This window comes from Cnephaeus nilssonii (assembly GCF_951640355.1).
Source record: "Cnephaeus nilssonii genome assembly, chromosome: 4".
In the NCBI taxonomy this organism is placed as follows: domain Eukaryota; kingdom Metazoa; phylum Chordata; class Mammalia; order Chiroptera; family Vespertilionidae; genus Cnephaeus; species Cnephaeus nilssonii.
In genome coordinates this window covers 43,999,991-44,013,702 of record NC_137075.1, presented here as the reverse complement: position 1 = coordinate 44,013,702, position 13,712 = coordinate 43,999,991, and the positions used below count along the sequence as shown (strand labels likewise).

At 56.4% G+C, this 13,712-nt stretch overlaps 1 protein-coding gene across 1 annotated transcript; it reads right to left on the bottom strand.

Annotated features, from left to right (window-relative positions):
- Positions 1 to 10,258: 10,258 nt before the first annotated feature.
- CHAC1 (ChaC glutathione specific gamma-glutamylcyclotransferase 1) lies at positions 10,259 to 13,424 on the bottom strand. The gene is made up of 3 exons (XM_079769285.1): positions 13,105 to 13,424; positions 12,663 to 12,698; positions 10,259 to 12,306 (listed from the first exon to the last, which is right to left on the bottom strand). The coding sequence occupies exons 1-3, from the start codon at positions 13,321 to 13,323 to the stop codon at positions 11,905 to 11,907; spliced, it is 657 nt and encodes a 218-aa protein (XP_079625411.1). The 5' UTR covers positions 13,324 to 13,424; the 3' UTR covers positions 10,259 to 11,904.
- Positions 13,425 to 13,712: the final 288 nt, after the last annotated feature.

Genomic DNA, 13,712 nt, shown 5'->3' with positions numbered 1-13,712 from the left:
CAAAAGGTTAAGGCAGGTGTGTCTCAAACTAGGTTCTGAGCATGGACAGGCCCCTGCTCCGGTTTGCGAGGCCAGGGTTCCGGTTTACCCGGGGATAGGGCCCCCTTCCCCTCTGGGAAGAAAAGGGAGCGCCCTGCATGGCCCGTAAGTGCTGTCTACCTCTGAGGGTTATTTCTAGCACCTCTTTGTGCATAAACCTTTTCTTTTTATTTTTTTCAATCCTCACCTGAGGATATTCTTTTCCACTGATTTTTAGAGAGAGTGAAAGGAATGAGGGAGAAAGAGAAAGAGAAACATCGATGTGAGAAAGACACATCAATTGGTTGCCTCCCGCAGGGGCCAGGGATCAAACCTGCAACCCAGGTACATGCTCTTGACTGGGAATCGAACCCGCGACCCTCCAGTGTGCAAGTTGATGCTCTAACCACCGAGTCACACCAGCCAGGGCCATATACCTTTTCTTTTGCAGATCTGCATTTTATTTTATTATATACTTGACATATTTACTTATGAACAAGTAGTACATTTGCAAAGTAAAAATCAAAAACATACAAAAGGGCATAAGGAGAAAAACTCTCTCCCACCCCATTCCCTGGCCCCCAATTCTCCCTCCTGGGAGGCAAACTGTGTTGACAGTTTCTGGTGATTTCTTCCAGACACGTTCCTATGCTTTTTAGAATTCATGATTTTATTCATACTATGATCTAACTTTGTATGCTTTTTTCTTTTCACTTAACATTATGTAGTATAGGCATCCTCAAACTACGGCCCGCGGGCCACATGCGGGTGTTTTTGCCATTTTGTTTTTTTACTTCAAAATAAGATATGTGCAGTGTGCATAGGAATTAGTTCATAGTTTTTTTTAAACTATAGTCCGGCCCTCCAACGGTCTGAGGGACAGTGAACTGGCCCCTGTTTAAAAAGTTTGAGGACCCCTGATGTAGTAACTAGAGGCCCAATGCACAAAATTCATGCAAGAGTAGGCCTTCCTTCCCCCGGCTGCTGGCACCAGCTTCCCTCCGGCACCCGGAACCCAGGCTTCCCTCACAGAGGGAGGCCCCGCCCACCTGCTGGTCAGCGGCCTGGGCCCCCCTCTTTGGGGCAATTGTGGAGCCCCCGATTGATTGCCCTGCCGGCCAGTGGCCTGGGGCCTCTCTTTGCAGGGCAATCATGGGGCGATGGCTGGCCCCCAACCAATCACATCGCACCCGCCTTGGCTGGCCTGGCACCAGTGGGCGTCATAGTTTGGTCCCAGACGGTCGGATGGTTGGATGGTCGTCCAGGTGGTCGTCCGGATGGTCCTTCCGCTGTTCGGCCATTCGGTTGATTTGCATGTTATGCTTTTATTATAGAGGATGTTAAGAGAGTACTGTAAAGACAGTAAAGTATTTTCCTAACATTAGTAAATACTCTTCCTAAACATTCGTAATGACTGCAAACATGCCATCGGAGGGAGATGAGCCATTTGGTTGTCCTAACTGCTTCACAATTAGTGTTTTCCCCCATAAGTCCTCTGACTCTGTCCAAATGAAACTATCCGCCTGGGTTCAGCCAGGAATGGCATTTGTTTTGGATCCCATTGGCCGTTGGCTCCCTGGGGCCCGGGGCCTGGGTCAGGAGGAGGCCCAGGGCACAACGCAGAGGGATAAGCGGTGTTTCGCCGGCCTTCGGGGGCTGGCTGTGTGGTCCAGCCAGCGGAGGAGATATATTTAGCCGGGTCAGATGCCGCTCACTGTGTCATGACCCCGGAGGACTGTGCTGTTGGTAAACAAACCAGAATGGCCTGGCTTCAGCCCTCCCTCCTCCTCCCTCTCCCAGCCTGCTGGCCCGACCGAGGCTGAGAGCGGCAGAAGAAGGCACTGACCACGGAGGAGCCCCTGTGAGGCCCCAGCCCAGGCAGATTTTGAAGCAGCTCCTCTCACTGCCCCAAGTTGGTCTACTGTCATCCCCCTCCGCCCCCCGCCTTTCGTTGCCCGCGCTCCCCAGCATGGCAGAGCCTGGGCAGCCCGGGGGTGCTCCGTCCTCCTCTGCCTCCTCCCCTTTCCCTTTCTCCCTCCACCCCAGTCAATCCGATTTGATCTCAGTGCTCTGCTCATGGAGAGGAGTTCATTCATGTAGTCCTTCATCCAGGTCAATTCATTTATCCACTTATTTGTTTAGCAAATATTTTCTCAGGGCCTGAGCTAAGCCGGGCTCTGTGCTGAGTGCCAAGGGCCTGCAGTGGGCAGGGGGGTGCTGGCTCCGGCTGGTGGAGCTAGCCCGCTGGTGAGGTTAGAGCTATTTGAGTAACTAATTCGGTGTTGGTGAAAAACAATAGTGAGGAATAATCATAACCAGCACTCACATCGGGCTTTGAAGTGTACAGAGTGTTCTTCACCAATAGCACATCTAATCCCAAGAATCTGAGGCAGCTGAGATGATCAGTGCTGCTTTCAAGACGAAGAGATTGCAGATCAGAGACATTAAATAGCCTGGCCACGGTCTCAAGGGCACATGGAGCTCTGGCTCTCAAACGCAGTCCCTCTGACCCCCAAGCCCACGGCCCTCTTGGAAAAGAGGAATCGACGGAATTGGGTGAGAACTGGTTTTTGGGGAAGCTCTTCATTTTACATTTGAGGCCCGGAGAGAGGAGAAGTGCCAGGAGCTTAAAACAGAGACTGGCCAGGCCAGTGTGGCTCAGTGGTTGAGCATCGACCCAGGACCCAAGAGGCCGCTGGTTCGATTCCCGGTCAGGGCACATGCCTGGGTTGTGAGCTTGATCCCCTGAGAGGTGCAGGAGGCAGCCGATCGATGATGTTTCTCTCTCACCCATGTTTTTCTCTCCCACCCTCTCCTTCCTCTCTAAAAAATAAATAAAAACATATTTAAAAAACAAAAACAGAGACTGGACCCTCTGGATCTCAGCTCAGGGCTCTTTCTTTGCAACTAAACCGCAGTTCAATGTCCTGAGTGGGCTATGAGGCCCTGGCAGATCTGGGGTGGGGGTGTCATGGTAAATCTGGCTCCTCCCCTCCCCTGCACCCCCCTACTCCCCACTGCTGCCCTCATGTGGGGAGACAGCCCCCATCCTTCTCTCTCTGGTGCCTTCTTCTTGCTGAGTGAGTGGACTTTCATTCTAGCAGCACGGTGCTATCAAAGCTGCAAAGCACAGGTGTCAGAGACGTGTGGCCGGCCCCCAAGTGGGGCCTTGGTGGTCAGGGAGGCTTCCTGGAGGAGGTGGCATCTCCGCTGAGCCCTGGAATCTAAGTGATAAATTATCCCGGCTGGGCTGCAAGGCAGAAACTTTTAGGATGAGGGAGTAAAGGGTGCGAGACAAGGCAAGAATGCGTCCTGCACGTCGCAGGCACGCTGTAGGCTCCTGTCAGGTCAGCTCCCATCTGTTCGCTGTAAATCATGCCTCTCCGGGCGCAAGTGGCGTGTGAACAGGAACTGGGTCTCCCTTCCTGCGGGAACCCCCCTGGGCGAGGGCTTCCCCCTGTGGACAGATGACTCAGGCACTCCACGTGAGCAGCTTGTCATCAGCTTTTACCCCCACGGACTCACCGTCTCTCCCAGCCAGAGCCACCGCCTGTCGGACACTCCCCGTCCCCTGCCACCCTCCTGACTGGGCACAGAGGTGACTAGGCCCAGGACAGGCTGTGCCTGGCTGGAGGCTTTGACTGTGGGGAGAGGGGCGGGGAGCCAAAGGTGATATGTTACTGTTCCCTTCCCCCCCCCCTCCCACCCCATCACCAACACCCTCAGGCTGTGGCTGGGCAGGCCAAGCTCCGGAGAGAGGCACACAGCCCTCCAGCTTAGTGCCCGGGTAGGACCCGCCCCACATGTGCCAAAAGGCCTTCCCTCGGTGTGTGTTTGTGTGTGTTCCGGCCTGGCCTCTCTCAGGCTGAGGGGGAGAGGGGGCCAGGGCTGCCCGTGAGGTGCCCACCGGGGCTGCCCACGCCTGGTGGTCTGCCCTTGCCCCAGCGGCCCCGGGCCCCACGTTCCTGGGCTGTGCAGTAAACATTCAGAGGGAGCATTAGCCTGGGCGGCAGCCTGGCCTTCTCCTGGGCTCTGAGTGAAATGTCCACGGGGTCCAAGACCTTGCGTTCCGAAGAGTGACTCCTTAGACCCCCTTCCCATGGGTCCCCTGAGCGCCCGAGGGGCCCTGCGCTGTGCTACGTGCTGGGACACACACAGGTCCTGCCCTCGGCGGGGGGAAGGTCGGATTAGTGGGGACGGACTTGCAAGTCCGATGTGCTCAGCACAGAACAGGGGGTGGGTGAGAGGCGGGCGGCCAGCTGGGGGCGGGGCGGCGGCGGGTCTGGAGGCTCCGCGCTGAGCGCTGAGGGTGGAAGAGTTTGGGCAAAGTTGGGGGGAGCGGGGAAAGCAATGGGAGCAAAGGCTTGGTGGCCAAAAATAGCCTGGGGTGGGAGGAGACAGCAGGCTGCGTGGGGTGGGGTGGCGCGGGGGGGCTCTGGGGGGCGAGAGGCTGGACAGAGAGCAAGGGCCCAGGCCAGCCGCAGCTCCTCCGGAGGCCCCAGTTGCTGCTGTCAGGGGTCGTCAGTGCGGGGTCCTGGCCGAAGCTGCCCTGTCCATTGGAGTGACATCGAGGGAGGGCACAAAAGTGGGGGAGGAGGATGCGATTGGAGGCCATGACAACCACCCCGAGAAAGAGGGGGTGTTAGGGTGGTGGTGAGAGGGGTGCAGGAAGCAGCACGCTGGAGGTGTGAGGGGGTGTGACCTAGAAGGCTGGGCCCCGTGGCAAAGCTTGGGGGAGGGGAGGGCTCAGCCTGGGCTCCACCATCTGGTGGGCTGGGGGCCCAGGGAGGGGCAGGATCCAGAACTGAGCCAAGGAAGGGACTCAAGGGCCAAGTGGGGGAGAGTGAAGTGGGGAGTTTCTGCTAAAAAGCGGACACAGGGGGAGAGGTGAGGGAAGAGCCAGAGAGCAGTTCTGTGGCTGAGCCCCAGGATGTGTCCACCTTTCCCTCAGCCCAAAGAAAGCCTGGGGCAGGGGGGCAGGGGTGAAGGCAGGGGGCGGGGGTGAAGGCAGGGGGCAGGGGCGAAGGCAGGGGGCAGGGGTGAAGGCAGGGGGCAGGGGCGAAGGCAAGGGGCAGGGGCGAAGGCAGGGGGCGGGGGTGAAGGCAGGGGGCAGGGGCGAAGGCAGGGGGCAGGGGGCAGGGGCGAAGGCAGGGGGCAGGGGCGAAGGCAGGGGGCAGGGGTGAAGGCAAGGGGCAGGGGTGAAGGCAAGGGGCAGGGGCGAAGGCAAGGGGCAGGGGCGAAGGCAGGGGGCAGGGGTGAAGGCAGGGGGCAGGGGCGAAGGCAGGGGGCAGGGGGCAGGGGCGAAGGCAGGGGGCAGGGCGAAGGCAGGGGGCAGGGGTGAAGGCAAGGGGCAGGGGTGAAGGCAGGGGGCAGGGTGAAGGCAGGGGGCGGGGGTGAAGGCAGGGGGCAGGGGCGAAGGCAGGGGGCAGGGGCGAAGACAGGGGGCAGGGTGAAGGCAGGGGGCAGGGGCGAAGGCAGGGGGCGGGGGCGAAGGCAGGGGGCGGGGGTGAAGGCAGGGGCTGGAGTGAAGGCAGGGGGCAGGGGTGAAGGCAGGGGGCGGGGGCGAAGGCAAGGGGCAGGGGTGAAGGCAGGGGGCGGGGGTGAAGGCAAGGGGCGGGGGTGAAGGCAGGGGGCAGGGTGAAGGCAGGGGCTGGGGACTCTTCCAGGGCAACAAGGGAGTAGCAGAGGAGAGCGGCCTGCTGGGCTGGGGGTGAGGGTCCAGATGTAGGGCAAGGAGGACAGAGGACAGGACTGGTCAGGGGCTTCGGTCAGCCCCCCTGACAACCGCCAGATAAAGCAGCCTGGCTCCGTCCCAGTTTCTGCAGCCACCGTGCAACTGACTGTGCAAACCTGGACGCTCTTGAGAATGACAGTAATAATTCCTCCAGGACAACAGGAGCAAACCGGCCTGTCCCGGCACCCGGGGCGTGTGGTCCCCCAGCCACGCAGCGGGGGCTGGCCCTGCGCGCCGCCCATGGCCCTCAGGGACACTCTCCCTGTGACCACTGCCTCCCCAGCCTGTCCTGGGGCACGGACGTGCGACAGCCAGGCTGGGCTCCTCACCACTGTTTCTGAAGTTGCTCTCACGGAGGCTGCTGGGGGCCCCAGCGTTTCATCCAACGGACACTCCTGTGCTGCTTGTCCCTGGCAACTTGGCACATGTCCCTGGCCCCTGATTCCCCTCCACGTCTCCATCTGCTTGTTCCCAGCTGTTCTTGCTTCACTCGGGTCACCAGGGTGGGGGCCTCAGGGCGGGGCCAGGCCCTGTTCTCTTCTCTCCACTCCCAGGGCTTCACGCACCATCGGAATGTGCATGGCTTCACGTCTCTAACTCCAGTCCGAGTCCTAGACCCATATGTTCAGCTGCCTCCTAAACATTGATGTGGGGGACACTGCCCCTCACCGGCACCCCCAGTTCAACCACTCTAACACGGGGCAGATCTCCTCCCTCCCTTTCCAACTCTGAACTCTGGCCCTCTCTTTTCTCCCTCACTCTCATCACCCCAGTCCTGACAACCTCACCCCTTAACCTGCTCTCCAATCCACCCTCCTGTCCATGCCACACCTCAGCTCAGGCCACCTTCACCTCTCTCTGACCTCCCTCTGGCCTTCCTCCTCCAAGTGAGCAGGGTCCCTCCAGCAGGTGGGATCAATCAGCTGGCCTGCGGGGATCAGGCTGAAACCAACAGTCTGACATCCCCCAAGGGGTCCCTGAGTGCGAGAGGGCATTCTGCAAAGTCGCTGGTGCTTGGCAGCTCCTGCTTTGAGCGTCTGCCTCCTGGTGGCCAGTGCGCATCATAGCTACCGGCGGAGCGTCTGCCTGCCCCGGGTGGTCATTGTGTGTCATAGCCACCAGTAGGACGGTCGAACGGTCGGATGGTCGCTTAGGCTTTTATATATATAGATAGTTTTTACTTCTCTCCAACCAGAGAGTAAATACTAGGTGTACCAGTTAATAATGCGAATTTTTTTCAATAGATGGAGTTACACATATGTTGATATATATGCGATTTGATATGTATGCTATTTTGTTGTATTGACAACAAGCTTCAAAACTTCATATGTCAAATTTGCTGAAGGCGTTAACATCATAGATATTTTTATACTTAAAAATGTCGAATTTCGTGCCAAAAAAAGAGCATTTGCAGGAAGTTTTAATTCATTATTTTGAAGAAAAGTCCTGCTGAATACTTTGGGAAGCTTATGGTGAACACGCTCCATCTCAAAATACTTGTGAACTCTGGTTTAAACTCTTTAAAAGTGATGATTTTGATGTGAAAGACAAAGACGTCCAGGTCAACTGAAAAAGTTTGAAGATCAACAATTACAAGCATTATTGGATGAAGATGCATGTCAAACTCAAAAACAACTTCCAGAAATATTAAACATTGCTCAGCAAACAATTTCTGATTGTTTACAAGCAATGGCAAAGATTTTAAAGGAAGGAAAATGGGTGGCACATCAATTGAACGAAAGACAAATGGAAAACCGAAAAGTCATCAGTAAAATGTTGCTTTAACGGCATGAAAGAAAGTCGTTTTTGCATCGAATTGTGACTGGCGATGAAAAGTGGATTTATTTTGAGAATCCCAAATGCACAAAATCATGGGTTGATCCAGGTCAACCATCAACATCGACGGCAAGGCCAAATAGCTTCGGAAAGATGACAATGCTCTGCGTTTGGTGGGATCAGGAAGGTGTGGTGTATTATGAGCTTCTAAAACCAGGTGAAACCATTAATACTGATCGCTACCGACAACAAATAATCAATTTGATCGTGAAATGACCAGAATGTTCCAGATGACATGGTAAAGTAATTTTGCTTCATGATGACGCACCATCACACACTTCAAAACCAGTTAAAGACACGTTAAAAGATCTCACCTGGGAAGTATTAACCCACCTGCTGTATTCACCAGACCTTGCTCCTTCAGATTACCACTTGTTCTGATCGATGGCACATGCACTTTCTGAGCAGCACTTCAAAACGTACGAAGAAGTGGAAAATTGGGTCTCTGAATGGTTTGCCTCAAAACAAGAAAAGTTCTATTGGGACAGTATCCACAAATTACCTGAAAGATGGGAGAAATGTGTAGCTATCGATGGATATTACTTTGAATAAAGCACTTTTGATGTTTCTCTTGAAATTATCATGTTTTCTTTGATTACAAAATCCGTACTATTAACCGGCACACCTAGTAGCTTAAATCACCCCACTCAGGGAGATAGATAGTAGAAACACAATTAATGCCATTTGCCAACCACACTCAAGGACAAATGAACTTAAAGGAATACAAAGCAGCCCAGCTTATGCTCATTTCTCCACCTGGCCCCTCTCCTGTTACCCTAGGGCCTAGGCCCGTGGTCGGCAAACCGCAGCTCGCGAGCCACATGCGGCTCTTTGGCCCCTTGAGTGTGACTCTTCCACAAAATACCACGGGCGGGCGCGCACGTACAGTGCGATTGAAACTTCGTGGCCCATGCGCAGAGGTCGGTTTGCGGCCTGGGCGAGTCTATTTTGAAGAAGTGGCGTTAGAACACTCAAGGGGCCAAAGAGCCGCATGTGGCTTGCGAGCCGCGGTTTGCCGACCACTGGCCTAGGCCCTAGGGCCGAGGTTGGCAAACTGCGGCTCGTGAGCCACATGCGCTCTTTGGCCTCTTGAGTGTGGCTCTTCCACAAAATACCACGGCCTGGGCGAGTCTATTTTGAAGAAGTGGCGTTAGAAGAAGTTTAAGTTTAAAAAATTTGGCTCTCAAAAGAAATTTACTCGGCAAACTCATTAGTCAACAGAGCCAAATATCAACAGTACAACGATTAAAATTTCTTTTGAGAGCCAAATTTTTTAAACTTAAACTTCTTCTAATGCCATTTCTTCAAAATAGACTCGCCCAGGCCGTGGTATTTTGTGGAAGAGCCACACTCAAGGGGCCAAAGATTGGAGAACATTATGCTAAGTGAAATAAGCCAGTCAATGAAAGAAAAATACCACATGATCTCACTCATGTATGGATAATAAAGAACATTATAAACTGATGAACAAAAAGATAGATACAGAGACAGTAAAGCATCAAACAGTCTGTCAAATTACAGGGGGAAGGTTAGGGAGAGGTGGGGGAGATAAGAGATCAACCGAAGGACTTGTATGCATGCATATAACATAACCAATGGACGCAAAACTCGGGGGGGTGAGGGCATGTATGGGTGTGGGGTGGGGGGGACAATGGTAAGATATGTACACATATAATACCTTAATAAAGAAAAGAAAAGAAAAAATGTATAAACACTTTAACTGCTGATAGCTCAATTTTGAAAATGAAGTGCATTTTAATAAATGCTTATAATTATAAAAATAAATAAATAAATAAATAAAGTTTAAAAAAAAGGGGGGGGGGGACAAAGAGCCGCATGTGGCTCGTGAGCCGCGGTTTGCCGACCACTGGCCTAGGCCCTTCCTGGTATCACTGTCCTCAGTTTTAATAAAAGTCCTCTAAAAATCACCTGGACACGTGTGAAATGTTTCCTGCACCAAGTCAAGAACCCACACACACTGGGCGGCCCGAGGCAGACCTGCTCGGGGCCGGGTCCTCTTAAGGTAACACAGCACAGCTCACCAGCCTGGCCAGCAGGATGCGGATGCAGTCCTGCCCCCTGCCCAGCCCCCTGTCCCCTTGGCCACGCCACTCTGTCCCAGCTGGTCTGACCGTGCTTCCCTCTCTAGCACGGGCTGTTCCCTGCCTCTGCTCACGGAAGACCCTTCTCAGGCTCAGGGCTCGGACCTATCGTTCCCTCCCCCAGGATGTCTTCCCGACCACCCCTCCGGGCAGGAGCCTTTCTAAGCTGACCACCTAGTCTCCTCCCATCATAGCCCATTTCATGCTGAACCATCACCAGTTTCCAGGCTCGGAGTTCCTTGAGGAGGAGGATTTCTTCACTGTTGTTCCCCCCACCCCACCCCCTCACTACATCAGTGCCTGTCCTATAGCAGCTGAGTAAATACTTGCTAAATGCACAGGTTGAAGAATTCGAACCCATGTGCAGCTGCCGCGCAGTCCTCCCCACCCCCATTTGGCATAGAGTAAGGCTCTGCTCTGAGGACCCAGACTGGCCGCCCGGTCCCACCAGGCACAGGAGGCAGACACGCAGGGCTCCCTGCCACCCCCTGCCTCCTCCTGCTGTGAAGCCCTGAGCTCCCAGGAGAGTCAGACTGGACTCCACACTTTCCCCATCAGTGGCCAAGACATGAGGCTGCCAACACATGGGCACACTCCCCAGGCACAGCACTACTCAACGTGGTTGGAGCGGACCCTGCTGGGGACACCCAGACAGTCCAGACCAGCCACAGGAGCAGCAGCACATACGCTCAGCATCCCAGCGTGAACTGGTGCTCAGGAGGCGGACTACCTTCCTGGCGGTCCCTGGGCCAGTGAGGGAAGGGGCTGGGTCGGAGCCAGGCTCTCTTTTGTTTTGGAGCCAAGCTCTTCTGATGTTAAAGCCGTCCCCTGGGCCCTGCACCCATTCTGCAGGTCCAGGAGCAGAGGCTGAGCCCACCGAGGGGCCGTGCCCAGTTGAGGAGCCCAGGATCAGGCTGAGAGGTTGGGACCAGCGTTTGCGTTTGGCAGTCAGGGTGGAGTAGCAGCCGGGGGCAGGCATGGGTGAATAAGCAGTAGCCCCAAGGGTACCCCAGCAACTCATTCCATTGTAGGAGAGTCCTGGTGGGTCAGGGTAAGAGAGAAGGTACAACCCATACCCCAGAGGAGGCAACAGTGAGCACCTGGACCTCAGAAGTCCAAGGGCCACGGGTCTTCACTGTCAGCATTAGCCCAGAAGTTGGCAGGACCTGACCCTAACCCACATGCTCCGGTAGCAGGAAGCCAGAGATCAGCCTCACTATTAGGAAGAGAAAGACCTGGTCTACCAGAGCCTCCTTGGGGCAGGAGACATAGGGTACCAGGTCAGTGGCAAGACCACTGCTCACGGAGCTGCCAAGTCCAGCCGCACAGGCTGGATTCTACAGGACTCGGTGGTGCTGTTGGTGTGCACTAAGACCTGAATGGTGCCCGCGGGAGTGTGTAACCGGACAGCCCTGCCTGCCGAGCTGCCTGCTCCCTGGGAGAAGGAGATGGAGACAAAGGGAGAGCCCTTTCCCTTCTTCATAAGGCATCCAGGGCTTCACCACCTCACTCACCCCCAACCCCCATCTGAAGAACCACATTCCAGCCAGCACAGGTAATAGGACATCAGTTTATGGGTAATAGTATGGGACAGATGGGATGGCACCAGAGCCTAGTGATCAATTTCCCAGGAATAAACAGACAGACAGATAGGACTGCACAGACAGACAGACAGGACAGGAGAACAAAGACAAGTGGGTGAGGTCCAGGCCCAGCCTCAGCAGCTATGGGCTCCAGATCTAGCTCTGCCCTGGGGACCTGGGCGATGAGCAGGGCTGAAAGGGGGCTCAGTCCCTTTAGGGCCCCTCCCCTCACTCCCTCCTGTCCCTTACGAGCAGGTGGCATTTCTGGGGCTAGGGGATGGTTTGGGATTAGGGAGTTAGAGGGGGAGGTCTGGATGGTGTGGGGTTAGCAGCAGCACTGAGGGGAATCTGGTCAGGTATCTGGGGTGGGCACCGCTCAGCAGGGCCCATGCGTCCAGGGCAGGCCCCTCACCCTGCCCATCACACCAACATGGTGCAATAAATAGTTTCAAGTAGTGAGTCAATGTCAGGCAGGAGAGAGCTGGAGACGGATGGACAGGCAGGGGCTTAGGGAGAGGAGCCCTCGCTGCCCTCTTGGTGGGCTCCAGCTGTATCAAGTCTGTCTGTGTGCACAGGCGTGGGGACCTGGCCCCCATGTCCATGTGGGCACTCCCTGCAGGGGCTCAGCCCCTCAGACCAGTGCCAGCGCCTGCTTGGTGGGGCAGAAGCAGGGCAGCATGGCGCCCACAGCGTCCACGATGGCTGCCAGGTGCTCGTCCTGGGCCTGGGGCCCACAGAGCTGCATGAAGTCTGCCAGGCGCAGCAAGTACTCAAGGTTGTGGCCGGAGAAGCCGTGGCAGGCCAGGATCTGTGTGGCAATGGCCTCCTCCGGGGCAGGGCCCAAGTAACCAGGGTTCTGTGGGGTGGCCACATAGGCCAATGCCTTGAGTGGTTGGTCAGGGGTATCTTGGGGGTAGAAGGTGACCTCCTTGGTATCATAGCCACCGAGCTCCGCTTCCCGCACGTTCAGGTACTTCAGAGCCTCGCTCACCTGTTCGTCTCGCACCTGGTATGCCACGCCCCAAGTGCAGCCCTAGGAGGAAACAGGGCGTAGGGGTCAGTCACCACAGCTCCCGGCGGGTCCCACCCCAGGGCTCTGCTCTCTAAGGGAGGTGGGAGGAGGGCTGCGGAGCCACCCAGCAGCAACATCTGCACCAAGCTCCCCTCCCTTTCTTAACCAGATTAACAAGGTATCACCTGTAAGCTGGTCAGGAATGTGCGTTTCAGGCTTTAACAGGAAGTCCTTGTGCCACGCACAGAACAAGACCACCCTTTTCTTCTGCCGGAAGGACATCTACCCTGATCTGCAGCCAAGGACTCACAGCCGGCTGTTGGCACCCCTCCATGCTTGGCCCCAGGGTCCCTCTCTTCATTCACTCAGGCACTTACCTCATGGTCTTCCAGAAGGGTCACCACTCGGCCAGGCTAGGAAGGAAGAAAAAATTTCGAAAGAGACAAGTTAGAAAGCTCTGCCATCCGTGCCAGAGGACTTATCAACTCTGCCAGCACAGGCCTCAGAGAGCCCACTCACCCGGGGGAGAGCGGAGGGAGTGATGCATGGATGCAAGAGAAACAGACACATGGCAGTGCCCCAGACTGACAATCAGAAATATTCATCAACAACACAGGATCACGGGCTCCAGGCATCGCACAGTGACCCGCTGGGCACACACATTTAAGCCACAACTCCCCCCCCTCTCCGCCCCCCGCATTGGTTTACCTATGTCCCCCATCAGCAAGGAGTCCGTCTGCCCACAGAGCCCTGGGCAGGCCGGCGCCCCCTCTCCTGCCCGACCCCATCCCTGTCCCTGGGGCATGGCTGCATGCTCACCATCTTGTCGCTGCCCCGATGGAAGGTGTCTCCCTGCCAGAACCGGCGGCTGTAGCCGCGCACGAAGCCCACGCGGCTGTCGCTATAGGCGAAGTCGGGCCTCCACACCAGGGAGCCGTACCCGAAGATCCACAGCGCCTGGGGGTCGCCATCGCCCCGCGGGGGCTGCGCCGGCGGCGAGGCGGGCGAGGGGTCCTGGGCTGCGGATGCCTGCTTCATGGTGCCGGGCACAGGGACGGGCCCGGGCGTCCTCCGGGCGGGTCTTGGGCGCGGGCGCGGAGGGACCGACGGACGCGCACACCTGGCCTGGCACCGCTCAGTCGCTCCGGCTGCGCAGCCCCGGCCCCGGCCCTTTTTAAACCCTCCGGTTGGCAGGCACCGCCCACCGCCGCCAGCTGCCGCGGTGATTGGGGCGGGGCAAGTCCCATTTTGGGCCAATTACCTTTGGGTTTTGCTGACCGGTTAACCGCTCCGCCCTGTGAGTGGGTCACTGAGCGGCCTGCCCCCGCCCCATCGCGCCCGCTGATTGGTTCGGCTCCATCTCCGCAGCAAACCTGCCCGGAGTGATGCAACGGCGAGGGAGGTTTCCCCAGCCCCGGCATGCAGCA

Excerpts from the sequence above, each read along its gene's own strand:
- CHAC1 (XM_079769285.1), bottom strand. The coding sequence starts at position 13,323 with ATGAAGCAGGCATCCGCAGCCCAGGACCCCTCGCCCGCCTCGCCGCCG. Across the intron at positions 12,699-13,104 it reads ATCGGGGCAGCGACAAGATG|CCTGGCCGAGTGGTGACCCT; the intron begins GTGAGCATGCAG and ends CTTCCTTCCTAG. Across the intron at positions 12,307-12,662 it reads CCCTTCTGGAAGACCATGAG|GGCTGCACTTGGGGCGTGGC; the intron begins GTAAGTGCCTGA and ends GTTTCCTCCTAG.